This window comes from Camponotus vicinus, unplaced genomic scaffold, assembly GCF_025532165.1.
Source record: "Camponotus vicinus isolate PSW18456_S1 unplaced genomic scaffold, iyCamVici1.0 SCAF_7, whole genome shotgun sequence".
Lineage (NCBI taxonomy): Eukaryota > Metazoa > Arthropoda > Insecta > Hymenoptera > Formicidae > Camponotus > Camponotus vicinus.
The window spans coordinates 10,662,376-10,688,029 of NW_028141979.1; the positions used below are offsets into that span (position 1 = coordinate 10,662,376).

General features: G+C 37.0%; 2 protein-coding genes, 1 long non-coding RNA gene and 2 other non-coding genes across 10 annotated transcripts in view; 3 read left to right on the forward strand and 2 right to left on the reverse strand.

Annotated features, from left to right (window-relative positions):
• Positions 1 to 98: 98 nt before the first annotated feature.
• On the reverse strand, positions 99 to 3,225 carry LOC145975075 (glucose-induced degradation protein 4 homolog). 2 transcript variants are annotated; one of them, XR_014439871.1, is made up of 4 exons: positions 2,627 to 3,225; positions 2,079 to 2,246; positions 1,699 to 1,997; positions 99 to 1,588 (listed from the first exon to the last, which is right to left on the reverse strand). XR_014439871.1 is itself a non-coding variant. In XM_083105211.1 (4 exons), exons 1-4 carry the CDS (start codon positions 2,771 to 2,773, stop codon positions 1,525 to 1,527), a joined length of 612 nt encoding a protein of 203 aa, XP_082961337.1. In that variant the 5' UTR covers positions 2,774 to 3,222; the 3' UTR covers positions 99 to 1,524. The 2 variants fall into 2 exon arrangements, 1 of the variants encoding a protein (XP_082961337.1); XM_083105211.1 differs by having other exon boundaries at positions 1,765 to 1,997; positions 2,627 to 3,222.
• An 11,855-nt stretch (positions 3,226 to 15,080) lies between these two features.
• Positions 15,081 to 22,265, forward strand: LOC145974386 (uncharacterized). 4 transcript variants are annotated; one of them, XM_083104194.1, is made up of 5 exons: positions 15,081 to 15,723; positions 18,441 to 18,629; positions 18,744 to 18,782; positions 18,861 to 18,989; positions 20,656 to 22,265. In XM_083104194.1, exons 1-5 carry the CDS (start codon positions 15,623 to 15,625, stop codon positions 20,720 to 20,722), a joined length of 525 nt encoding a protein of 174 aa, XP_082960320.1. In that variant the 5' UTR covers positions 15,081 to 15,622; the 3' UTR covers positions 20,723 to 22,265. The 4 variants fall into 4 exon arrangements, 1 of the variants encoding a protein (XP_082960320.1); XR_014439650.1 differs by lacking the exons at positions 18,441 to 18,629; positions 18,744 to 18,782; positions 18,861 to 18,989; positions 20,656 to 22,265 and adding exons at positions 15,982 to 16,175; positions 16,259 to 16,333; positions 16,726 to 17,184 and having other exon boundaries at positions 15,095 to 15,723; XR_014439651.1 differs by lacking the exons at positions 18,441 to 18,629; positions 18,744 to 18,782; positions 18,861 to 18,989; positions 20,656 to 22,265 and adding exons at positions 15,982 to 16,175; positions 16,259 to 16,596 and having other exon boundaries at positions 15,103 to 15,723.
• Trnaa-ggc (transfer RNA alanine (anticodon GGC)) lies at positions 19,662 to 19,735 on the reverse strand. The gene has a single exon. It is a non-coding gene; the product is annotated as a tRNA-Ala (tRNA).
• On the forward strand, positions 20,242 to 20,315 carry Trnaa-ggc (transfer RNA alanine (anticodon GGC)). Its single transcript has one exon. It is a non-coding gene; the product is annotated as a tRNA-Ala (tRNA).
• Positions 20,745 to 25,654, forward strand: part of LOC145974387 (uncharacterized) — a 77,931-nt gene continuing 73,021 nt past the window's right edge. For both annotated transcript variants that reach the window (XR_014439654.1, XR_014439653.1), the window contains exon 1: positions 20,745 to 20,883. This is a non-coding gene — a long non-coding RNA (uncharacterized LOC145974387). The remainder of the gene's footprint in view (positions 20,884 to 25,654) is intronic.

Genomic DNA, 25,654 nt, shown 5'->3' on the forward strand with positions numbered 1-25,654 from the left:
ACCATAGACGCTATAGATTAAAATATGACATTTTGCCAAGCATGTTAATTGCTGTCAATAACTAAAATAGAGATATCCTTCTTAAAGAAACAACAATGTACAGTTCACAAATAAAAATGTAATAACAGTCAATTATTTTATAATAAAGATCGCCTTAACATAATTAACAATAATAGGAAGGGAGAGTGTATGTAGAAGGTATCTGATATATTAAATTACATATCTTACGTATGCCTTACGTTTTCCAACATCCGATTTGTGACTGTTGATTACGCGAGTTTGTCGATTTAGTTCATAATAAACATGCATTTTTACTGCTTTATTAGTTTCTGAGTATTTGAATAGATTTAGCACAAATATATATATATAAAAAGACAAAATTATTAGTACTTAACAATGCTAATAAACAAAATATCGAAATATAATATAGAACATAACATGTGCCGTTTCACTGGTGATTGAAAATAATTTCGTAAATGCAAATGAAAGCTGTAGTATGCCAATATAAATCTGGAGTAAGTTACGTATTAGCCATTACAATCTATATATATAAATTTATACACATTCGTATATATATGTTATATTACGATAATGTGCTTATCACAATAGAGTACTATTTTCCTAAGAATTTGATATATTTAATTAACACTTAATTAAAACATGATGACAAGTTTTATAAACAGCCAATATGTGTGTGCCTAATAACTATTCTTAAAAAATCAGGTATACATATATATTATATATATAAATTTTATATATATAATTTTTATATGTAAAATAAAATATAAATTAGATAAAGATCAATTACGTAAAATAACATAAATAAACACGTTTTCGATACATAAAATACAATTCAAATCTCGATATAGTTTTCGTGATTATCGTTTCTTTTTGTTTTTACGACATACGTACAGCTTCATTCAGACAAGTACACCTGATCTTCTATAATTTAGCAGACAGATCTCATAAATTCCAAAGTAAGATAAAATAAAAATAATTTATATAATTAATTTTATCCTCGTACTCTTTTATTGTTCTTATCAAAATGTTGAGTTTATCCTCTTCACCTTACATATAAAAAATACATGTATATCCTTAAAAACAGAATATTTAATGTATTTAAACTATGCACAATGACGATAAACAAATTTTCTAAAATCTTTTCATCCCAATACTAGAAAATAAACAAAATTTAAAATGATATGCATTTCAGATTATTTATTTCTACAAAAGATTATTTTACAATATCAAGGTAATTGTCATTTGCAATCAATCATATCGCTCAACCACAAAATAGGTGCTCCATAATCCTCGTCTTTATAATTCTTAGCATCGGCTAAGAAAAATATTATCAAATTCTAAATTCTTTTTTTACAAATCTCCAAGACCGAAGAGTGTCACAATTAATAAACCAATTTATTACATGTATTAATAAATTGATCGGGCAAAATTTTATGAGATCTGCGTGCTAGAAGAAAAAGACACGAATGTCTTTTGTGAGATTTCTCAACAAAAGTATGGACTTCACCTGAATTCATAGATTTGTATACTGTGCTCCGGAACGTGTCTTAAATTCAAGGACTGATACCTACAACATGACATAAAATTATCTTTAATTATATATTTCATTGGTCGTACACACACGTAATATATTTTTCTAAATACGTTTCGCATATTAAAAAGATCAAATATTATTACCGATTAAGCTTTCAGTGTTATCCAGTTTTTAATCTATAATAGATGCAGACTTGCGTATTGTTTTACCATTCGGAGCTACGATGATAATAAAAGCCCTCAATTGTGGCGGCGGATTTCTGGAAGCAAATGTAGTAGAATCCCGCAAAGGAGGCACCGTTAATATCTTTGATCGTGTGATCGGGTACTAGAAAATGTTCCTTCCACCTCATAAATACAAAGTCTGTTCCCTTCAGTGCCTCGTAATCGAACGTGTCGGAATTGAACGTCTTGGCGTATTGACAGAATGACTCAAACTTACTCTGCAACGAAAATAAAACAAGATGAGTATAAGTCGATGATAACCCAAGGATAACAATGGTCATCAGGAGATAAGTACAGACCCAGTGTTTCTTGTCAACATCCTCGTCGGCGTCCCACTTGCGGGTCAGAAACGGATATTTTTTGGAAATGATCTCACCGTCAAAGAACGTCGTCAATGTCGGAAATTCCTCGGTCAAGCCCTTGATCTTCAAGTATCCGCACAGATAACTGTTCTCTTCGTCGACGTGCTGCAACATCAAGAGCGACATGAGCGAATGCTCCAATCGACCCGATGGAACAATAACCGACCCCTGTCCCGGGTGACAAACTGTCAACAACTCGTACTGGACAAGTCCTGACTCTATGCGACTCTTACATCGATTTACGCGGGTCAACGACATTCTCTCTCATCTGCGGCCAGGACGAGATGCGAGAAACGTGAACGTCGTGCAAAATAATTGGAATATCCCCCTCATACGTGTAAGATCGTCCTCTTACGTCCGTTATTGGGAATCCTAACGTAGGATTACGCGTTCTCCAAATTTATGGCGCAATTTCCGAAAAGCGGCGACAAGGGGGGGGAAATGGTAGAGAAGGGGCGCAGGGGGGTAGGGGGGAGGAGGCTAACCTGCAAAACCACCTCTACGTCGTAACTGTTGCCCTTGGACTTTTGCGAACCCTGAAAGCGCGAGCCGTTGTATAACAGGGACTTGGTGACACCGGGCTGTTTCGAGTTCGCGGGCGGCGGTGGTATCACGTCGACCTTCACCGGCATCCTTCGTACGGCGGTGCTCGGGAAGCCACACGAGTCTGCGCGACGTTTAGCGCTCGTTGTCCACGATTACGACGACGACGACGACGACGGCGACGAGGACGACGCGCGACGCGGCGCCCCGCATATCACGATGACGAGAGCCCGTGTCGCAATGACTGCCGGTAATTCGCGGGATATGGACGCTTTTTATGCGCGAGCCTCGAACCCAGACCCGCCGATGACAGACGATGACAGCCCTTATTTACATGTCGCGGGATCCGAGGGACCCGTTCTCGAAATCTCTTTCTCCTCTTTTTTTTTCCTTCTTTCACGTCCCGAGACGAATATCCCCCGTCGACGGAGTCGACGGGTTATTTTCTCGCTCGAGCTCCCCCCCTCGCGGATTATCCTATCGCGCCGGAAAACGCGACGGTCTTCGTCGGGTGCTGTCACTGTCGAGACGAACGTCGAGGAGCGCCGCGACTTCGCGCATACGCTCGAAAAAGTATGGCGGTCGTTCGAATCGCTGCGAATTCGCACGCGATGCCGGATGCCGAGCATTTCGCGAAGAACAATGATTGTTGATAATGATTGTTAGAGAGTATTTGGGGATTTAATCGCACCCGTAGAACGGTGTCTCTCCTTAACCCTTTCAGCCATATATTTTTCCTTACATCCAAAATTTTTGTAAATTCATTTTCTGACGTTCTTCTTTGGTCGTTGAATCCGAATCTGGGGCCGGTATTCATAGTCCGTTCTTATATTTAAGATCGTCTTAAGAACCCATTCAACCAATCAAATAGCTGCAATGCGGTCATTGATTGGTTGAAAGGGTTCTTAAGACGATCTTAAATATAAGAACGGACTATGAATACCGGCCTGGGTGCCTATTACGGTTCTTGAAGCGAGGTGAAAATTACAAAAGTGAACAGATTTACTAGATTTCGACAAATGAAATTGTAGATACTCTAGTAAATTTCCTCACTTTTGTTATTTTCACTTCGTTTCAAAAACCGTAATAGGCCCCCTGGGTGCCTATTACGGCGAGGTGAAAATTACAAAAGTGAACAGATTTACTAGATTTCGACAAATGAAATTGTAGATACTCTAGTGAATTTCCTCACTTTTGTTATTTTCACTTCGTTTCAAAAACCGTAATAGGCCCCCTGGGTGCCTATTACGGTTCTTGAAGCGAGGTGAAAATTACAAAAGTGAACAGATTTACTAGATTTCGACAAATGAAATTGTAGATACTCTAGTAAATTTCCTCACTTTTGTTATTTTCACTTCGTTTCAAAAACCGTAATAGGCCCCCTGATGTCAAAATTTTCGATTTCGAGAAATTCAAAATAGCGGGTCTAATATGGTAGAAAATTATAAATTTTAAAAAGTATAAATTTTATAAATTCTTCCTCTAGATTCGAATTCTGTGATTTAAAAAAGAGAAACTTTTAAAGCGTCGTCTACAATGGCCGTAGCATAAGGTTGTAATGGCCATCACACATGAAATTCCATAAGCACGTAAGACGTAAACGTAAGGAAATCGACCAATCACGGTCAAGTATTAAGGTCATCACACACAAAATTGCATAGCTGCATATGCATAGCATAAGACCATATGAACCAATGAGCATCGAGTATTAAATCGCCATATTGACTTACATAACATAATACTCGATGCTCATTGGTCCATATGGTCTTATGTTATGCATATGCAGCTATGCAATTTCGTGTGTGAGGACCCTTAGCCCCTCCAAGGGGTCAAAACTCGACCGTGATTGGTCGATTTCCTTACGCTTATGTCTTACGTGCTTATGGAATTTCATGTGTGATGGCCAGTAAGGCCGTAGTCGTAAGAAATTGACCAATCCCAGTTGAAGTTCAGGAGAATAATCAACTGTGATTGGTCAATTTCTTACGACTACGGCCTTACAACCTTATGCTACGGCCATTGTAGACGACGCTTAAGAAAGTACAATAAAGACTGGTTTATAGAGGCCGTAATGCCGCATAATGCGGCGTCTACAATAAGATTTTAAGGAGACTTAAGGCGTAAGACTTACGAAATTGACCAATCACAGTCGAGTATTCTCTTAGATCCATATTCTGAATCCTCTTTTATTGATAAAAGTGCCTCTAAAAGTGGCTTATAAGCCTTCTGATTGATCTATAAGCCACTTTTAGAGGCACTTTTATCGATAAAAGAGGATTCAGAATATGGACCTTAATACTTGACTGTGATTGGTCAATTTCTTAAGTCTTACGCCTTAAGTCTCCTTAAGGGCCTCCGCACAAAGTGTTCCGTATCGCATTATGTTACGTTAAGTATAGATCGTAAATTTAACTCCGTACGTAAAATTAAACTTCAGTCAACGCACAGAAGAAATCGTAATGTAAAGACATGTCTTTACGTTACGATTTCTTCTGTGCGTTGACTGAAGTTTAATTTTACGTACGGAGTTAAATTTACGATCTATACTTAACGTAACGTAATGCGATACGGAACACCTTGTGCGGAGGCCCTAAAGCGTCGTCTACAATGGCCGTAGCATAAGATTGTAAGGCCGTAGTCGTAAGAAATTGACCAATCCCAGTTGAAGTTCAGGAGAATAATCAACTGTGATTGGTCAATTTCTTACGACTACGGCCTTACAACCTTATGCTACGGCCATTGTAGACGACGCATAAAATCTCATTGTAGACAACGCTTAACTGTTAAGGGTGCAGTCCCACGTAGAAGAAAAAGCGGAACGGAAAAGCGGAACGGAAAAGAAGTATAGTGGGGGTAACCAATCAGAACGTTTCTCCAAAAGACATCATACCTAGCGTTCTCGTATGTATGTACATACCTAGCATATCTAGTCTTTCTTATTCATAAATAAAATTTATAAATTTATTTTTATATAAAATAATAATGTTCGGTAAATTTTTTTATTATGATATAAAATATGTGTGTGTGTGTGTGTGTGTGTTTTATTTTCAGATATATACAGGGTGAGCCATTTTAATTAACGCACGTAATTATTTCGGAAACAAAGCATTTTAGAGAAAAATGTTTCAGACAAAAGTTTTATGGTTTCGAGGGGGCCATAAGATGGTATCATTGGTTTGACCTTGAAGAGTTATTTGAAGGTCACATGAAGGTCACCTTCAATTTCTTAAATGGAACCTACTATTTGTCATTGCATATTCTTGTAGCTTATCTCGAGAGCTTTCCAAAACACTATAATTAAGTACCTTTTCGTTAAGTACTTTTTGAGTTATGAGGCTTGAAATAATTTCTTAATTTTACATAAACCATAAAATATCTTGTAAAATATTCATTTTTCGATTATCTTATCTTAATACTTTTATGTACAAAATAATGAGAGGAATCAATTGGTGTAAAGAAAACACATAGTTGTTTTTAAGAAAAAATATGGAATTGTTAATTGCAAATTATATATTTTTTCTTCAAAACAACTATGTGTTTTCTTTACACCAGTTGATTCCTCTCATTATTTTGTACGTAAAAGTATAAAGGTAAGATAATCGAAAAATGAATATTTTACAAGATATTTTACGGTTTATGTAAAATTAAGAAATTATTTCAAGCCTCATAACTCAAAAAGTACTTAACGAAAAGGTACTTAATTATAGTGTTTTGGAAAGCTCTCGAGATAAGCTACAAGAATATGCAATGACAAATAGTAGGTTCCATTTAAGAAATTGACCTTCATGTGACCTTCAAATAACTCTTCAAGGTCAAACCAATGATACCATCTTATGGCCCCCTCGATACCATAAAACTTTCGTCTGAAACATTTTTCTCTAAAATGCTTTGTTTCCGAAATAATTGCGTGCGTTAATTAAAATGGCTCACCCTGTATATTAAATTTTGTAACAATTTATTACACTTAACATTAAATTAGGTGAAAATATATTATTCTGAATAAAATATTTGTTACAATATAAAATGTAATTTTATCATTGTTTCATATAAATAGTTTAGTTTAATTTTATATTTTCACAAAATATAAAAACATAACAAAATTACACTAAAATAATATATTTCTCTTGTTAAATTTATATTATTATAAAGTTCTTTATTCCATTCCGCTTTTATATGACTGGGTTCCCCATGGAATATATTTTACGCAAAAACGGAAAAAATTCTAACCTAAAATTTACAATAATTCTGAATTAGCTTTGTTTTTTCGTAAATTATATTCCATTGGAATTTTCCATTTATTATAAAAAGATATTTTTTTACAAAATTGATTATTTTTGTTAACTATAATTCATAAAAAATAATTTTTTACTCTTACTTATTTCCGCTTTTTCCGGTACATGGGGAACCCAGTTATTTAAAATCGGAACAGATATGTCTTTCCGTTCCGCTTTTTCTTCTACGTGGGACTGCACCTTGAGGGTGCAATTTTGTAAAAAAATATCTTTTTATAATAAATGAAAAATTCCAATGGAATATAATTTACGAAAAAACAAAGCTAATTCAGAATTATTGTAAATTTTAGGTTAGAATTTTTTCCGTTTTTGCGTAAAATATATTCCATGGGGAACCCAGTCATATAAAAGCGGAATGGAATAAAGAACTTTATAATAATATAAATTTAACAAGAGAAATATATTATTTTAGTGTAATTTTGTTATGTTTTTATATTTTGTGAAAATATAAAATTAAACTAAACTATTTATATGAAACAATGATAAAATTACATTTTATATTGTAACAAATATTTTATTCAGAATAATATATTTTCACCTAATTTAATGTTAAGTGTAATAAATTGTTACAAAATTTAATATATATATCTGAAAATAAAACACACACACACACACACATATTTTATATCATAATAAAAAAATTTACCGAACATTATTATATTATATAAAAATAAATTTATAAATTTTATTTATGAATAAGAAAGACTAGATATGCTAGGTATGTACATACATCTCCCCCGTCGTCGCGCCACCTTGTCGTGGTGGGGGAGCTCCCCTCCCAGTCGGGAGGGGTCTAAGAGCGCGACTAGAGGAAGGAAAACCTCGATAAAAAACCCGGTCTGGACAGCCCGTTAGCCTCTGGACGGCGTGTCCTAAGGGAAGGAAAACCCCGACAGAAAACCAAACTCTTTTGCTTTATGGACATGGACCAAAAAGAGAAGAAACGTACCGGCCCAGGGGTTTCGGACCCCCAGGGCCCGGCGGGTGCGGGGAGTACTGTCCCGGCTCCTCCCCCGTCGTCATCCAGCGTCGGGCTACCCCCAGGGTCTCGGGAGAGCCCTGGGGGAGAATCGGCTATCTCCTTGATGGCTAGGGGTCTAGCGAAGGTCCTTTCCGCCGAAAGGCGAGGGTCGGAGGGTCAGGCTCCGAGCGGAAGAGCCCGGAGTCGGATACTGGGGCGCAGGCACGTCCAGCGCCTGCCACCCCAGGTCCATCGACGTCGAGGGCAGCGGCCGGGGATGCTGTTTTTAAGCGTCCCGGTCCGCTGTCCTCAAAGAAGAAGAAGGAGGTGAGGCCTGTGGAGGCCATGGACCTCACCGGAGAGGACGATTCGTCCGACGATGTGTCGGGGAGCGACGGCGATTTGACGCCGTTCTCCGACATGTCGTCGGATACGAATCGTGCGCTTGGATGCGCGAAGAAGAGGGGGCGTGGCCGCCCTGCCACCACCGGCGAGTGGGTCGGGGTGGAGGCGGTACGCCAGGAACTCGCGCTCCTGAAGAAGGAGCACGAGCGGGTGTTGGCGGAGCGGGATGTCCTCGTGGGAAAATTCGAAGTTAACTTCGGACAGACCGCGGGGAAGATCCCCTCCGCCAGCGATGTGAGGGAGGGACTCGCCGACGAAACGGTCGACTCCCTCCTTAACATCGTGCTCGAGGAGATGGAGGCCGTGGAGCGTGTCGCGGAGCGCTCGGGGTCCTTGAAGGGCACCTTCAAGGGAAGGCTCCGGGCTGCTTCGCGGCGCGCGGTCGCGGCCTCCCAGCTCCTTTTTACTCGCGCTATTAATCGCGCGAGGGAGGAGGGAGGGGCCTGCGACCTCGAGCGGGCTCGACGCGAGCTTCAAGCCGCGAAGAGCCTGCTCGAGGAGTCGCAGGAGAAGGTGCGGCGTCTGGAGGGGGAGGTGGAGGTCCTGAAGGCCAGGGAGACCCTTAGGGCCTCTGGGGCGGGAAGGGCCTCGCCTCCTCCCCGTTCGTCCTCGTCCTTCGGGGCGGAGGTCGAGGGTGTGCCGATGGAGGTGGAGGACTCGCCCGTGAGGGTTGACCCTCCGGAGAGGCGGGCCTCTGCCTCCATCGTCGGGGGCCTCGCGACGGATCCCGATCCGTCTCTCGACCTCGTCGAGAGAATAGTGGGTCGGGTCCTCGCGAGACTGAGTCCCCGTAGGGAGACTCCGGGCCGGCCCCCCCCTGCCCCTTCACGACCCCCCCCCGCGTCTGGGGGGGAGAAGTGGAGTAAGGTGGTGGGGCGTCGGGCCCGGAAGGGAAAGGAGGCCAAGGCCTCGGAGAAGGAGGTTCCTCCTCCTGCTGCTCCCATACCTGGGAGCAGGAAGAGGAGGAAGAAGAAGAAGAAGAAGGGCCCCAAACAGCGGGGTGCTGGAGGGGAGCCTAGTAATAAGGCTCCTCCCCAGAAGAAGAAGAAGGCCAGGGCCCCCGTTGGGGTGGTCCGCGAGCCGAGGTCGGGGGCGGTCCTTGTGACCGCCGACCCGGCTAAGGGGATCACCATGGCGGGGGCCTTGAAGGCGGTGCGGCCGGCTGCGGTGGAGTTCCTCGCGGGCAAAGGGGGACTGGGGATCTCCCTCAAGAGGGCCCAGGCGGGGGGCACCCTAATCCAGATACCTGGAGGGGATGGCCACCGCCTGGCTGACGAGCTTGCCGCAGTAATGCGGGAAGCGGCGTCGAAGGTGCCGGGTGTCGGGGTCCGCCGGCCCCTGAAGCGCGCAGAGTTGCGCCTTCAGGGGCTGGATGACTCCGTCACCCGCGATGAGGTGGTTGGTGCCGTCACGGGGTCGACGGGCTGCCGCGCGGAGGACCTGACCGTGGGAGAAATTAGATTTCTCCCATATCGGTTGGGCTCCGTGTGGCTGCGTTGCCCCGTGGCGGTGTCCAACAAGTTGCTGGAGGACGGTAGGCTCCGCATCGGGTGGGCCATGGTGGCGGTGAAGCCGCTACCGGCCCGCCGGATGCGGTGCTACCGGTGCCTGGAGGTGGGGCACGGGAAGGCGGGGTGTAACGGCCCCGATCGGAGCGGTCGCTGCCATAGGTGCGGCGGCTGCTCCCATCGATCGCAGCAGTGTTCGGCGGGGGTGCCGAAGTGTCCGCTGTGCGCGGACTTTGGCATCCCTGCCGGGCACTCGCTGGGGGCGGCCGCCTGCGTACCTAGCGGGCGAGTCGCCCAACGGCGGAAGTTGGCCGCAGAGAATGCGGCCAAGGAGAAGGCGAGGGGCAAGGGGGGTGCGCGATCCCGTGGAGCGGATGCGACCCCGGCCGTCCCTGGCGAGGGGAGTAAGGGGGGCCCGCGTAGGGCAGAACCCCCCGAAACCCCCGCCCCAGCAGGGCCCGCGGAGGGGGAGCGGGGGACCCGTCCGGTAGAGGACGAGGGTCCCCTCTCCCGCGCTTCGGAAAAGGGCTCCACCGACGGTGGGGGAGACCGTCCGGCCAAGTCCTCGTTGAAGAGGACGGCCTCGGATCGGTCTCCTGCCATCCAACGGCGGACAGACGTTAGGAGGGATGACGGGGAGGAGAAGGAGGAGTCACCTCCACCCCCCCCTCCTGTGTTGAAGAAGAGCAGGGACCGGAGAGGGCGATTCAAAACACGCTGAATCGCCTTCTCCGCTCCCTCCAGAGTGGATAGCGGGGTACCGGAGCCCCGCGGAGAGGGGGCCTTAAATGGCCCGGGCCATGCTCGCCATGCCCCCAGGGTTGTGTGTTAAACAGGTACCTGGGGGCATTATGAGCGCCTTGCGCAGCAAGCGATGGCTGAGTGACAGGGGTTTTAGTTGGTATACCCGACATTGCACTCCTTGGAAGAGGGACTAGCTCTTTTCCAAGGGTCGGGGAGTCCAACACTACCCTCCAACGCGCCGGAGCGTTGGGGGGTGTGCGTAATGCATTTCCCCTGTCAATAAACAAAAAAAAAAAAAAAGGTATGTACATACATACGAGAACGCTAGGTACGATGTCTTTTGAAGAAACGTTCTGATTGGTTACCCCCACTATACTTCTTTTCCGTTCCGCTTTTCCGTTCCGCTTTTTCTTCTACGTGGGACTGCACCCTGACCAGAATGGCTGCCCTTTAATTTTAAGACTATGTTTTATGACCTCAATATAGTTAGCAGACAAATTCAATATTTCGCATTTTCTATTATTGCATTCGTTTGGGAATCATTTGGGCAAGTTTAGGGAAGCATTTTCATAGTTTGGGAAATAATAGTTTATTTATAATTAATAAAAATAAGTTCGGCGTATAGTTAGCAGAAATAATTAAAAAAAATTTTTTTTTTTTTTAATCAACGTAGAATTATTTGGGAAACACTTCTATAACGGTCCCATAGTTTGGGAAATAATAATTTCAATGTAATAAATAAACGATCATATAGTTAGCAGACAAATTTGATATTCTCTATTATCTATTAAACCAATCGCTTGGGAATGGTTTGGACACATTTAGGAATAGATTCTCATAGTTTAGGAAATAATAGTTTATTTATAATTAATTAAAATAAATTGAGCGTATAGTTATCACACATAAATATTTAAAAAAAAAATTTTTTTTTTAATTAACGTGAAATTATTTGGGAAATATGTCTGTAATGTTTTTAACGTTTGGGAAATAATTATTTCATCTGAAAATCGGTAAATATGTCGATGAAAGGAGCCCGCCTCGACCTCCGGGAACTTAGCCGGGCAACTCCGACTTCTTTAATTTTTTTTTTTTTAATCGTTTGTTGGTTAATTTCTTACGACAAGCATGGAGCTGACACACACACACACACACACACACACACGGGGGGTGCAAGGGGGGCCTTCGGCCCCCCTCCCGCACCCACTCCGTCCCCCTCGCTTTGCGTGAAAAGTTGCAAAGTGGAACCTCGCTTCGCGTGGAAAGTTGCAAAGTGAAACCTTGCTTCGCGTGGAAAGTTGCACTCTCCTGCACCCACCCCGCCGGTAGGGGTGCCTACGGTAGGGTGCAACTTTCCACGCGAAGCGAGGTTCCATTTTGCAACTTTTCACGCGAAGCGAGGGGGACGGGGTGGGTGCGGGAGGAGGGCCGAAGGCCCCACTTGCACGCCCCCCCCCCGTGTGTGTGTGTGTGTGTGTGTGTGTGTGTGTCAGCTCCATGCTTGTCGTAAGAAATTAACCAACAAACGATTAAAAAAAAAAAAAATTAAAAAAGTCGAAGTTGCCCGGCTATGTTCCCGGAGGTCGAGGCGGGCTCCTTTCATCGACATATTTACCGATTTTCAGATGAAATAATTATTTCCCAAACGTTAAAAACGTTACAGACATATTTCCCAAATAATTTCACGTTAATTAAAAAAAAAAAATTTTTTTTTAAATATTTATGTCTGCTAACTATACGCTCAATTTATTTTAATTAATTATAAATAAACTATTATTTCCTAAACTATGAGAATCTATTCCTAAATGTGCCCAAACGATTCCCAAGCGATTGGTTTAATAGATAATAGAGAATATCAAATTTGTCTGCTAACTATATGATCGTGAAATTTTTATTTATTTATTACATTGAAATTATTATTTCCCAAACTATGGGACCGTTACAGAAGTGTTTCCCAAATAATTCTACGTTGATTAAAAAAAAAAAAATTTTTTTAAATTATTTCTGCTAACTATACGCCGAACTTATTTTTATTAATTATAAATAAACTATTATTTCCCAAACTATGAAAATGCTTTCCTAAATTTGCCCAAATGATTCCCAAACGAATGCAATAATAGAAAATGCGAAATATTGAATTTGTCTGCTAACTATATTGAGGTTGTTTTATGCCTTAGGTCTTTGTCTTAGGTAACGCACAATACTGTGTGTTATGTCTCGAGTCTTATGTATACGCGAACGTTCCCAGATAGCAAAGTCTGTAGAAAACATATCATACCAAGTGTCTGCTATCAATTAATGTTAGCAAAAAGGCTACAAATTTGGTACTGAAGCTGTTATTACCAATTAAGTTGACAAATTGATGTCAAAAATCGAGCAGAGCCTACTCACAGAATCTGATGCAGATTAGTGGCAGAAACCAAGCAGAATCTGCTAACATGACTTGATATCAGATTGTCGACAAAAATCAAGCTGAATCTGCGTACGCGCAATTTGACTGCAGATTGACAGCAGAAGTGGAACAGGGTTTGCATGCGTGATCTGATGGCAAATTGGCAACAAACTGCATTTGATTTGATAGTTCCTCCGCTTACCGCTATGTAATGTATTTTCTCGCAATCAAATTTCTGTCAGAAATATATATAAAGTCGCGATTATTAATAAAAGATAAAAAATATAGTAACTATTTCTATCACTTTAATTTCTGATATGTGATACAAGCAAATAAGATTCAGAATATTAAACTGGTTGGAATCAATAGGATAAATGGAAAATTATTAATTTACTGCTTATTTGAAGCATAAAGGAAGAATTTAATTCTAAATAAATTATATCTCAAGTTTCATAAGTTAAATTTAATTATTTTCACCATTTATTTTATTATTAATTTAATTAAATTGAGTCCTTTACTATGTGAGATATAACTACGATATAACATATTACATATTATATGTTGTATTAAAAGAAAATTTTAATTAACCGATAAGTCACCGATAATAGTTTTATTTAGCATCTGTAATAATTAATTTTATTGTATTTATATTACTTATTTATATGAATGATCAGAAGCTGCAGATTCTGCTCGGGATCTGCTGCCAATCTGCCGTCAGATTACGCGCGCGCAGATCGTGCTCGGTTTCTGCCGACAATTTGACGTCAAGTGATATTAGCAGATCCTGCTCGGTTTTTGCTGACAATCTGCTGTCAGATTCTGTGAGCAGGTTTTGCTAGCAAATCGTGAGCCTATTGCAGACATAACGGATGCCAATCTGCTAGCAACTTTTGTGGAAATCTGTCGCCAATCTGCTGGCAAATTGCGCGCATTTTGCTTACTGGGTTTGTAAGAAATAAGGGCTCTCACACACAAAATTGCATAGCTGCATATGCATAGCATAAGACCATATGGACCAATGAGCATCGAGTATTAAGTCGCCATATTGACTTACATAACATAATACTCGATGCTCATTGGTCCAAATGGTCTTATGTTATGCATATGCAGCTATGCAATTTTGTGTGTGATGGCCTTAAACGTTCGCGTATACATAAGACTCGAGACATAACACACAGTATTGTGCGTTACCTAATGCGTCGTCTACAATGAGATTTTAAGGAGACTTAAGGCGTAAGATTTAAGAAATTGACCAATTACAGTCGAGTATTCTCTTAATACTTGACTGTGATTGGTCAATTTCTTAAGTCTTACGTCTTAAGTCTCCTTAGGGCCTGAGCAGAATGGCTGCCTTAAGATTTTAAGACTATGTTTTATGCCTTAGGTCTTTGTCTTAGGTAACGCACAATACTGTGTGTTATGTCTCGAGTCTTATGTATACGCGAACGTTTATTTCTTACAAACGTTCGCGTATACATAAGACTCGGGACATAACACACAGTATTGTGCGTTACTTAAGACAAAGACCTAAGGCATAAAACATAGTCTTAAAATTATAAGGCAGCCATTCTGCTCAAGCCCTTAAAATCTCATTGTAGACGACGCTTAAGACAAAGACCTAAGGCATAAAACATAGTCTTAGGCCGGTATTCATAGTCCGGTCTTATATTTAAGATCGTCTTTAGTTCATCTTCAGATAATCCATAGCCAATAAAATGATACATACAATATCTAAAGATGAACTTAAGACGATCTTAAATATAAGAACGGACTATGAATACCGGCCTTAAAATCTTAAGGCAGCCATTCTGCTCAGGCCCTCAGGCCGGTATTCATAGTCCGTTCTTATATTTAAGATCGTCTTAAGTTCATCTTTAGATATTGTATGTATCATTTTATTGGCTATGGATTATCTGAAGATGAACTAAAGACGATCTTAAATATAAGACCGGACTATGAATACCGGCCTCAGTGTTGGCCAAAACGGAGTGCGCATGCGTGAAATAAGAAAGTTGATCAGTAACGCCATCTGAACTTCTATCTCGCTTACTCTTTTCATTTTTGCTCTCTCTCTCTCTCACACATTTAAATGTCCAATTAAATGCAGTTAAATGTCTACCTATCGTTACCCTATATTTGGCGGTAAATGACATTGCATGTCATTCGATCGCGGTTATTGATATCGTTTACAAAGCAATTATAAAGCGATTATAAAGTGATAATAAAGTGGCTACGTTCAGCAGGAAAAGCTGCTTTGCAACTGTTATAAAATTCGTGAATCTGATTGGTGTATGCTCTTAGATTCAGTCAAAATTAAGAGCACACACCAATCAGGCTCATGAATTTTACAACAGTTGCAAAGCAGCTTTTCTGCTGAACGCAGCCAGTGATACAGTGATAAATTAACAGAGTGTCATAGTGCTAAATTGATAGAGTGACGGTGACAGTGACAGTGACAGTGATAGATTTAAGTGAAAAAAGCAGTATCCTAAGGGAGGATAGTTGAGCTGTATAAATATTATACAGATCTTCAATTCTCTTGCAGGAAAAGCACTTTAATCTTAGCTCTGTTTCAGGTATACGAGTATATTGCACTAAGACCAAAGAGACTCAAAAGAGACAAAAGAGAAAAAAGAAAAATGAGTGCCAAAAAAAAATTATATTGTGCAGTATCCGACTGTAATTTAAGAAAAAATGTGGAAAAAAGACATTTTTTTAAATTTCCAAAGGAGCATAACAGGTATGATATCACTTATTTAATTATTTCCCAGTGAGCATTATTGAGAGGAAGAAGTCTTTAAGAGGACTTTCTAAAGACTTCATTAATTTCTCTCAAAAATGATATCAATAAGTTATCTTTTTTGCAAGATATCTTTGAAAAGACCTCTTTAAGAGGAATTTTTCAAAATCTCATTTATTTCTCTTGGAAATGATATCAATAAATGTATCTATTTGCAAACTGTCTTTTAAAAGAGCTCTTTATGATATCTATTTATAGATGGCTCTAGAGTCCTAGAAGGAAGAGCTCTTTAAGAGGTCTTTTCAAATATCTCATTAATTTCTCTTGAAAATGTTATCAGTAAATAATCATTTCGCAAGATGTTTCTCAAAAACCACATAACCTATAATCAATCTACCGCATGTGAATGGACCAGAGAGATTATTTATTATATTGTGGAGAAAAAGATTTGTGTGAGTCAAGAAATTGACAAAAATAGAAGATGCGGAACAGCATATGAGAAATGCATTAAAACTAATCGTAACTGATCTTTTAGCCTACAAACTGTCATGGACAGGACAGAAAAACACGATTGAAACAAGATGCATGAAATTTGTTGACGTTATTATCGGTATGATCTTATTGTCTCAAACTTTTAAATTAGTCCGAATTATATACATTACAAACACATACGATAATACATCACTAATAGCGACTTGAACCTGATTTTTCAAGACTGGCATCTAATGCTCTAGAATTTTAACAGAAACACTCAGTGAACATTGTAGAGCATTGGCATAAAATTTACATATATTTAGTGATACTATACACATGCAGCAGGAGCATATTATTCTGTACACTGACTAATATGAATAACAAAATAACTGAATCAATGAATATATATATATATATATATATATATATATATATATTCGTGCAGAGTAACATGCTCTTGGTGCATCAAAAAATATATGTAAATTTTTTTATTACAAAATTATAATTAATAAATATTTTTTTCAGAAGTAATCATCAGTATTAGTGGGAAAAGTATTTCATCGCATAAAATTCAAGCTGTAATTAAGAACTGGCTACAGCATGCTGGAGATCGAATAAGTCAAACTATGAAACGACATGAAAAAAAGAAATGAAATTTTTTGAAATATTATAATTATATTGATTTTTATTTTGGATTTTTCTTTAAGCTTTATATTGATTTTTTTTTATTTTGGATTTTTCTTTAAGCTTTCAGCTTATAATAGAATTTTATTTTTTAAATATGTGCAATAATCTTTTTCTTTATTTTGGTTTGTAACAGAACTTTATTTTTTACATATGGCAATAAAATATGTATAAGAATGCAATAATTTTAAATAATTTTAAGTATATAATAAGAAAAATGCAATTTTTTTATGTTTATAAAAACAAAATAAAAGTATATTTTTATACATGAAAGAAAAAAAATAATATACCACATAATTTCTAATGTTTGTATAAAATGTATAAATTATATATTTATCATAAAAGAGTTGTGTGTATATATATATATATGTATATATATATATATATATATATTATTGAGTATATTCTTTCAAATAATAAAATATGTAAAAATATTATAAATAAAAAATTCCTAAGCCATATCTGACTACGCATTGAAGATTAAGATTCAAGATTAAAGTTGAAATTAAAGTCCATATCAGATTACGCCTACGCATTGAAAATTTAAGATTAAAGTTGAAATTTGACTAATCAGGACAAAGAAACTTTAGTTCCTTTTGTTCTGATTTGTCAAATTTCAATCTTTAATCTTAAATTTTCAATGCGTAGGCGTAATCTGATATGGACTTTACCCAATAAACACATGATGGAATATTAAACATTTATTAAACGTAAAGTTAGTATAAATGTGGTATAAGTATATCAGATAAACGTTTTAATTTTTATGGTTTTTATACAATCGTATAATATATGATAATGATATCCGTTTTTATTACATTTGCATAAAACAAAACGGATTTTATGCGTTGAAAAATATTATATAAGAATACGAAAAGAAACGTTTAGTTTCTAAAATGTATCTGCGTCTATTTTATTTCTTAAAATCGTATATTTATGTAATCGAAGAAACGTTTATTGAAAACGTATATAATTTATGAGAAAAATCTCATTTATAAATGTTTACAAAATTCTATTCTATAAATGGTATAATCTAAGTCTTAAAAACGTTAATAAATTGTTGCACGAATAATATATACACACCTGATTTTACAACTAAAATATTATACGACTAATAAACATATTTTATTATTATATATATTTGACCATATTTTGAGTTAAATATATATAATATCATTTTGCAGTACTCTTTTAGATGACATTTATAAGAAGTCATGCTACAGTATTCTTTTAGATGTCATGTATATGAAATCTTTTTTTCCTCTAAAATCGACGCATTAGAGGACTTACTGATATCATTATGTTATCATTCAGATGGAATTTTCAGACGTCCAACTCTTAAACCTTAGTACTTTTAGAACTCTTTTTGATAACTTATTGCTCACTGGGTTCTTATTTATTATTCAATTATATTTCATATAAACAATATTATCTCAATTATTCCTTTATATAATATTTTTCATATTTTTAATTATAATATATATTGTGTGTAATTATATATATTTATTTTTAATATAATATATAATTATTTTCTTACATTGATATATTTATAATATATATAGATGGTTGCAATGGGTGCAAGCATGTGGAAGATCAGATTTGGAATCAAAAGGCCCAGAATATGCAAGTCAAAACTGTCGTTTGTGCCATTTACATTTCGAAGAAAAATGGTACAACATCAACAAAATCAGAGCTCGTCTTCACCCAGATGCTGTACCCACAAAATTTTCTGGGTCAACTTTTGACAAAAAGTAAGTTTACACTTTTAAAAATCAGATTATTCATATCTGCTTGAAATAGAATCTGTTTTTCATAATAAGAATATACAACATTTAATATGTAAACAATAAAATATTATTTTGCAGCAATGAAGCTATTTCAAATATGGAGGAAGAAGAAAATGTGTAAGTTATAATTACATTTATTATAATACAATATACATAGAGAATAATACAAAAAAATAATTAAAATCTTTTTTACAGAAATACAACTCACGTCCCTTCTGAAAAAATGCAACACGACGAAGAAACACAAGTTCTGCACAAAACAGCACAACAGAAGGATGAAATACAAAAAATTGAGACAGATACTCAACTAGAGAAAAGCAATAGGTAAGTTTTGTATATTTATATAAAATCTTTTATATATCTTATATGGTTTTTTTCTAATAATAACTAAATACAAGCTAATAGCAAAACGTAACATCAATGTTATAATTTCCCATTAATATTATATCTGCTATCGTTTCTTGTACTGATATAGATTGAAACATTTTTACATCTACATATAAATTTTTTTAAAACTATATAATAGTTTTATATAATATATATATATATAGTTTTATATTTTATTTTAAGTAAATTCTAAAGTAAATTTTTAAAGTAAATTTTACTTTTTAAACTAAATGTTACTTTTTATTATTTTATTTGAAATTATATAAATGTAATAATTATTTTTTTAATTTATGATTTGTTTAATTATGTTCTTAATTATAACTTCCTTCAAATTAATGTACAGATTTCATGCAACTGTTATTTTCATATATTTTATTGTTATTTTTAACATAAACTTAAATTTAAAGGCAATAAGAGCTAAACGCGGATGGTAGTGCGTAAGTTCAACGAGAAATAAGTTTTCGTTGAAACTTATTTGTGTGCACAGGGCACAAATTTTCTTGGTACGATACCAAGCAAATTTAAATAATTCTCAATTCGAGAATTTATTTAATTATTATCCCTCTTTCCCCCCTGTAATGTTGTAGGCGAGAAAAATATCGGGCCGAAAGTCGCTGAATCGGGAATCGAACCCGAGTCTTTCGCTTGCCAGGCGACTGCTCTTACCACTGAGCTATTCAGACCCCTCAACTCGATACTTCTCGGTCGTCTACAATTATATATTAAATTGAAGAATAACGCCATCTTCCGCCGGCGTGAAATTTAAATAACTATAAGAAATTAGGCTCTGTGTATTAAAACATAAACTTAAATTTAAAGGCAATAAGAGCTAAACGCGGATGGTAGGGGGAAAGAGGGATAATAATTAAATTTTTTACAACATTACAGGGGGAAAGAGGGATAATAATTAAATAAATTCTCGAATTGAGAATTATTTAAATTTGCTTGGTATCGTACCAAGAAAATTTGTGCCCTGTGCACACAAATAAGTTTCAACGAAAACTTATTTCTCGTTGAACTTACGCACTACCATCCGCGTTTAGCTCTTATTGCCTTTAAATTTAAGTTTATGTTTTAATACACAGAGCCTAATTTCTTATAGTTATTTAAATTTCACGCCGGCGGAAGATGGCGTTATTCTTCAATTTAATATATAATTGTAGGCGACCGAGAAGTATCGAGTTGAGGGGTCTGAATAGCTCAGTGGTAAGAGCAGTCGCCTGGCAAGCGAAAGACTCGGGTTCGATTCCCGATTCAGCGACTTTCGGCCCGATATTTTTCTCGCCTACAACATTACAGGGGGGAAAGAGGGATAATAATTAAATAAATTCTCGAATTGAGAATTATTTAAATTTGCTTGGTATCGTACCAAGAAAATTTGTGCCCTGTGCACACAAATAAGTTTCAACGAAAACTTATTTCTCGTTGAACTTACGCACTACCATCCGCGTTTAGCTCTTATTGCCTTTAAATTTAAGTTTATGTTTTAATACACAGAGCCTAATTTCTTATTGTTATTTTTAATTTTATAACTATAATTATTAGTTGATTTTCTATTTCTTTTTATTCTTCTTGATATCTAATATATTTGGGAATATTATAGGAGTAGTCCAGCAGGATCCAGTATCCCCACAGCAATCCAATCAAAAAAAAACAGCCGAAGAAAATAGTCCTCGAAAAAGAAAATTGTGCATGAAGATTAAGAAATTAAAAGCGCAAAACAAATCGTTGCGGGAAACAGTTAGAAGACTTCGAATGGAGAAAAAGAAGCAGACAAGAAAAGCAATGGTTAAAGAAGAGGCCGAATATGAAACTTTAAGGAATTTAGGCTGTAAGTTATTATCTAAAAATTTTGCCAAATTATTATCTGCGCAAATTGATAAACAAATCAAAAGCAAACGTGGTATAAGGTATGATCCTGACTTCAAAAAATTTGCTCTATCTTTATATTTTTCAAGTCCGCAAAATTATAGAAAACTAAAAGAATCAATTGCCTTGCCTTCCGTACGTTCACTACAATTATATTTACAAACTCGTGGAATATTGCACCCGGCATAAATAATAAAATTTTTGACGCTGTTGCTATAAAATTAATTCACTCCCATTAATAGAGCGCCATTGCATATTGTGTGCAGATGAAATGAATTTAAAAGCTCATTTATTTTATAATATATCACGTGATGAGATTATAGGTTTCGAAGATACGGGTCACGATAAACCTTCCGTCCCTACAAAAAGTGCTTTAGTTATAATGGCACGTAGTATTGCAGGTAACTGGAAAATCCCTTTGCTATTGTGTTGTAGAAAATGCATGTAATAGTAAAATTTTGAAACATTTAATTTCTAATATTATAATTAAGTTAAAAAATTGTGGTGCTAGAGTGCATGCATTGGTGACAGATATGGAATCCAATTTTATATTATTATCTCGCGAGTTAGGCATTTCTACAAAAAATTCTACGTTTTTGGTTGAAGAAGAAAAAGTAATTTATATTTTTGATACTCCGCATTTAATTAAAGCTAACACGTAATAACTTGTTACAACATAATTTTCAATTTAATAATAAAATAGCTTCGTGGACACATATTGTAGAATTTTATAAAAGAGACAACAAACAATGGATAAAAACTGCTCCTAAATGATCCAATTATCACATTCAACTTAATAATTTCTTAAGAATGAAAGTAAAATATGCTATCCAAATATTTAGTAATCACCCAGTAAGCAAAATGTTAGCAGGTTGGCAGCAGATTGGCAGCAAATTCGATCAGAATCCCACACCAGAACCGTAGCCATCTGTGTCCGCATTAAGCTTTTGTTTTGGCGACAGAGTCTGTAAAACATAACCTGTCAACAAACTGTCGGCAGAAACCGAATAGGATCTGCGCGATGCAATTTGATGTTAGATTGCCAGCAGAAACCGAGCAGAATCTGCGCATGCAATCTGATGGCAAATTAACAGCAGAAACTGCACAAGATTTGCGCTTACTTTTATTAATATTATATAAATGCAACAAAATTGATTATTACAAGTGCTAAATAAGAATATTATCGGCAAGTTAATTACAATTTTCTTCTAAAATGACATATATGTCATATGTTATATCGTAATATATGTTAATGTAATATATGTTATATTGTAGTTATATCTCATATAGCGAAGGACTAATTTAATTAAATTAAATTAATAATAAAGTAAATGATAAAAGTAAATGTAACTTGTAAAACTGGAGATGTAATTTATTTAGAATTAAATTCTTGCTTTATGCCTCAAATAGGCAGTACATGAATAATTTTCCATTTATCATATTGATTCCAATCAGTTTAATATTCTGAATCTCATCTGCTTGTATCAGATATCAGAAATTAAAGTGATAGAAATTAAAATGATAATTACTATATTTTTAGTCTTTTATTCATATTCGCGACTTTATATATATTTCTGACAGAAATTAGATTACGAGAAAGTACAGCTCACGTAGCGGTAAGTGAAGGAACTATCGAATCATGCAAACTCTGTTCCGTTTCTGCCGTCAATCTGCTATCAGAGATTGTGTGTGCAGATTCTGCTCGATTTTTGTTATCAATTTGCTATCAAATTGCGCCTCACAGATTCTTTTAAATTTTTGCTATCAATTTGCCGTCAGTTATATCTGCTGGCTTTACTCGATTTCTGTCGATAATTTGACATCAAATTTCATTGCGCAGATCCTGCTCGGTTTCTGCCGACAATCTGTTGTCAAATTGCGTCGCACAGATCCTGTTCAATTTCTGCCATCAATCTGCCGTCAGTTATATCAGCAGGCTCTACTCGATATCTGCCGAGAATTTGATATCAAATTTTATTGCGCAGATCCTGCTCGGTTTCTGCAACCAATCTGATATCAAACTGTGTTGCGCAGATCTTGCTCGATTTCTGCCATCAATCTGCTATGATAATTTTAAACAAATCCTGTTCAGTTTCTGCTATCAAATTATGTCAGCAGGTTTTGTAACATTTCTGCTGACATTCTGTTATCATTATTTGATATAACAAATTTTTTATACAATCTGCAATCTTACTGTCGACAAAAATTTGTAGCAGAAATTGACAAAATCTGTTTGAACAGACTTTGCTGACTGGGCATGTAGCTGCAGGTATGTGCACACAAATGTCTTCCGGTTTGCTTGCAACTGAAGCAGTTGGCACTATAGATTTGATCGATCATTTTGATAAGTTATTTGATATTTTAAATTCTTCATCTCTAGTTACACCTAAAGAATACGGAAAAGTTTTCACGGGAACTAAAAAACAAATAGAATTTTTAGAAGAAATGTTATATTTCTTAAAATCTATAAAAGTTATTAAAGAAAATGGTTCTAATGTAAAAGTTAAATGCTTTGAATGCTGGCAGATCACCCTTAGGGTGCCGTCACATGCGGCGTAACTTGCGTAAACGTAACTTGCGTATTCTAGTAATTTTTAATTGAAGTTACGTCATTTTGAAAGTCGGCTTTCACATGGGGCGTATTGTGCGGAATGCGTAACCGATGTTCTGCATACAAGTTGTGTGAAGTGGAATGTATGTAATATTTATAAAGTTAAAAAGATTGAAGTATATATTTACTTCAATCATTTTAACTTTAAAACAGTACATGTGTTCTTGAGGCCACGTTAAGGATCGGTGATACCAGTAGGCTTACTATTCAAAAAAATATTAATTAAATCTATTATTAATCTAGTATTAATCCTAATTATGTTATAATAATTTAGTTAAAATTAAAATTTAAAGTTAAAATTTGAAGATTAATATTTACATATTTAGGAAGTAATTCAGAGGTTTTAATCCACAGAAAAGTATAATAATAATGGATTCTAACTTAATATTGATAATTATTTGGAAATGATGGCAAAAGTGGAAGATCGTTATTCATATTTTATTAAAACTTTTTGACAATGTCTCTTCAACCTACACTATCCTATGTCTTGAACAATACTAAACGACACGCTTACTAATACACATACATCAGCGTTTCTTCCGCCAAAAATTGGATTCGGCGTAACGATAATAGCGTAAAGAGCGTAAAGTAACTAGGCGGAAGCTGATACTTAAATGAAACGATGTGATTGGTCGGCGCAAGTTACGCTTACACAAGTTACGCCGCATGTAACGGCACCCTAAGGGTGCAAACCCATGGAGCGGAACGGCGTACGCAGAAAATCGCGGAACGGGAGCCTCGACCAATCACAGGCATTCCGCTATTTTCGTTGCGCGGATTCACGATCCCTATGTACCCATGGAGCGTAACGAGAGCAGCGCGGATTGCATGTGACCAATCACGAGTCTCCATTTAAAATTTGTTTAAATTTTATTTCAATGTTTTATGCATTAAATTAAATATTTCTAACAGGAAATCCATTAAATATTATATTTATAAACGTGATTATAATAATTACTTGTAAATAGAATGATTTAAAAGTAATTATTGGAATATACTAATCGTTACGCTTTGCTTATTCCGCTCCATGGGTACCTCGGGATATGATTTCGCGTAACGTATGTTGCGAATGTGGCACGCACACTGCTCCTAAAAATATCACCGATTTACATAGTGTTAGCGAACTGTTCATCCACAAAAGTCTTCAGCAAATTATAAAATAATAATAACTGCCAGGTAATATAGATAATGATATTAAATAATAGGTGTTAATTTAATTATAACATCCCTGAAGCATATACATGTTCAAAAGGCGAAAGATGTTAAATATCCTTAAATGTCCTTTGAACGTGTGCTGTCAAAATATTAAAAATAGTGTTTATTTATTATAGTGTTTATATTCTATATTTCAGTTTATTGTTATAACATTATTTTCATCCATGAGCAGTACGTAAAGACATGTCTTTACGTTACGATTTCTTCTGTGCGTTGACTGAAGTTTAATTTTACGTACGGAGTTAAATTTACGATCTATACTTAACGTAACGTAATGCGATATGGAACACCTTGTGCGGAGGCCCTTAAGCGTCGTCTACAATGAGATTTTAAGGAGACTTAAGGAGTAAGACTTAAAAAATTGACCAATCACAGTCAAGAATTAAGAGAATACTCGACTGTGATTGGTCAATTTCTTAAGTCTTACGCCTTAAGTCTCCTTAAAATCTCATTGTAGACGCCGCTTAAGGCCTCCACTACAATGAGTCGTAAGTCGTAAGCAAATTGACTAATCATGGTTGATTATTTTTGAAATAATTGACTATGGTTGGTCAATTCGCTCACTATTTACGACTTACGAGCCACGACCATTGAACTATAGAACTAACTGGAATGAGCGCTCCTTTGTTACGAGCCGAGCCTGCCTGTGCGACGAAGGCCATCGCTATTTGGAATCGCTTTCTCTGTTACACTAACATGCTATAGTATATTTCTCCTATAGTTTCATGACGTACTATCTGTGCCCATACCTTAGGCCCAATTCCACAACTCACTTTAACTCACTTTAACTCACTTTAACCGAAGTTTAACTCGTTAAAGGAGGATTTACATTGCGTCCATTGTCCGATGTATGACGGCCGATTGGATACAGTGGGCTTTGGGCGCAATGTAAATCCTCCTTTAACGA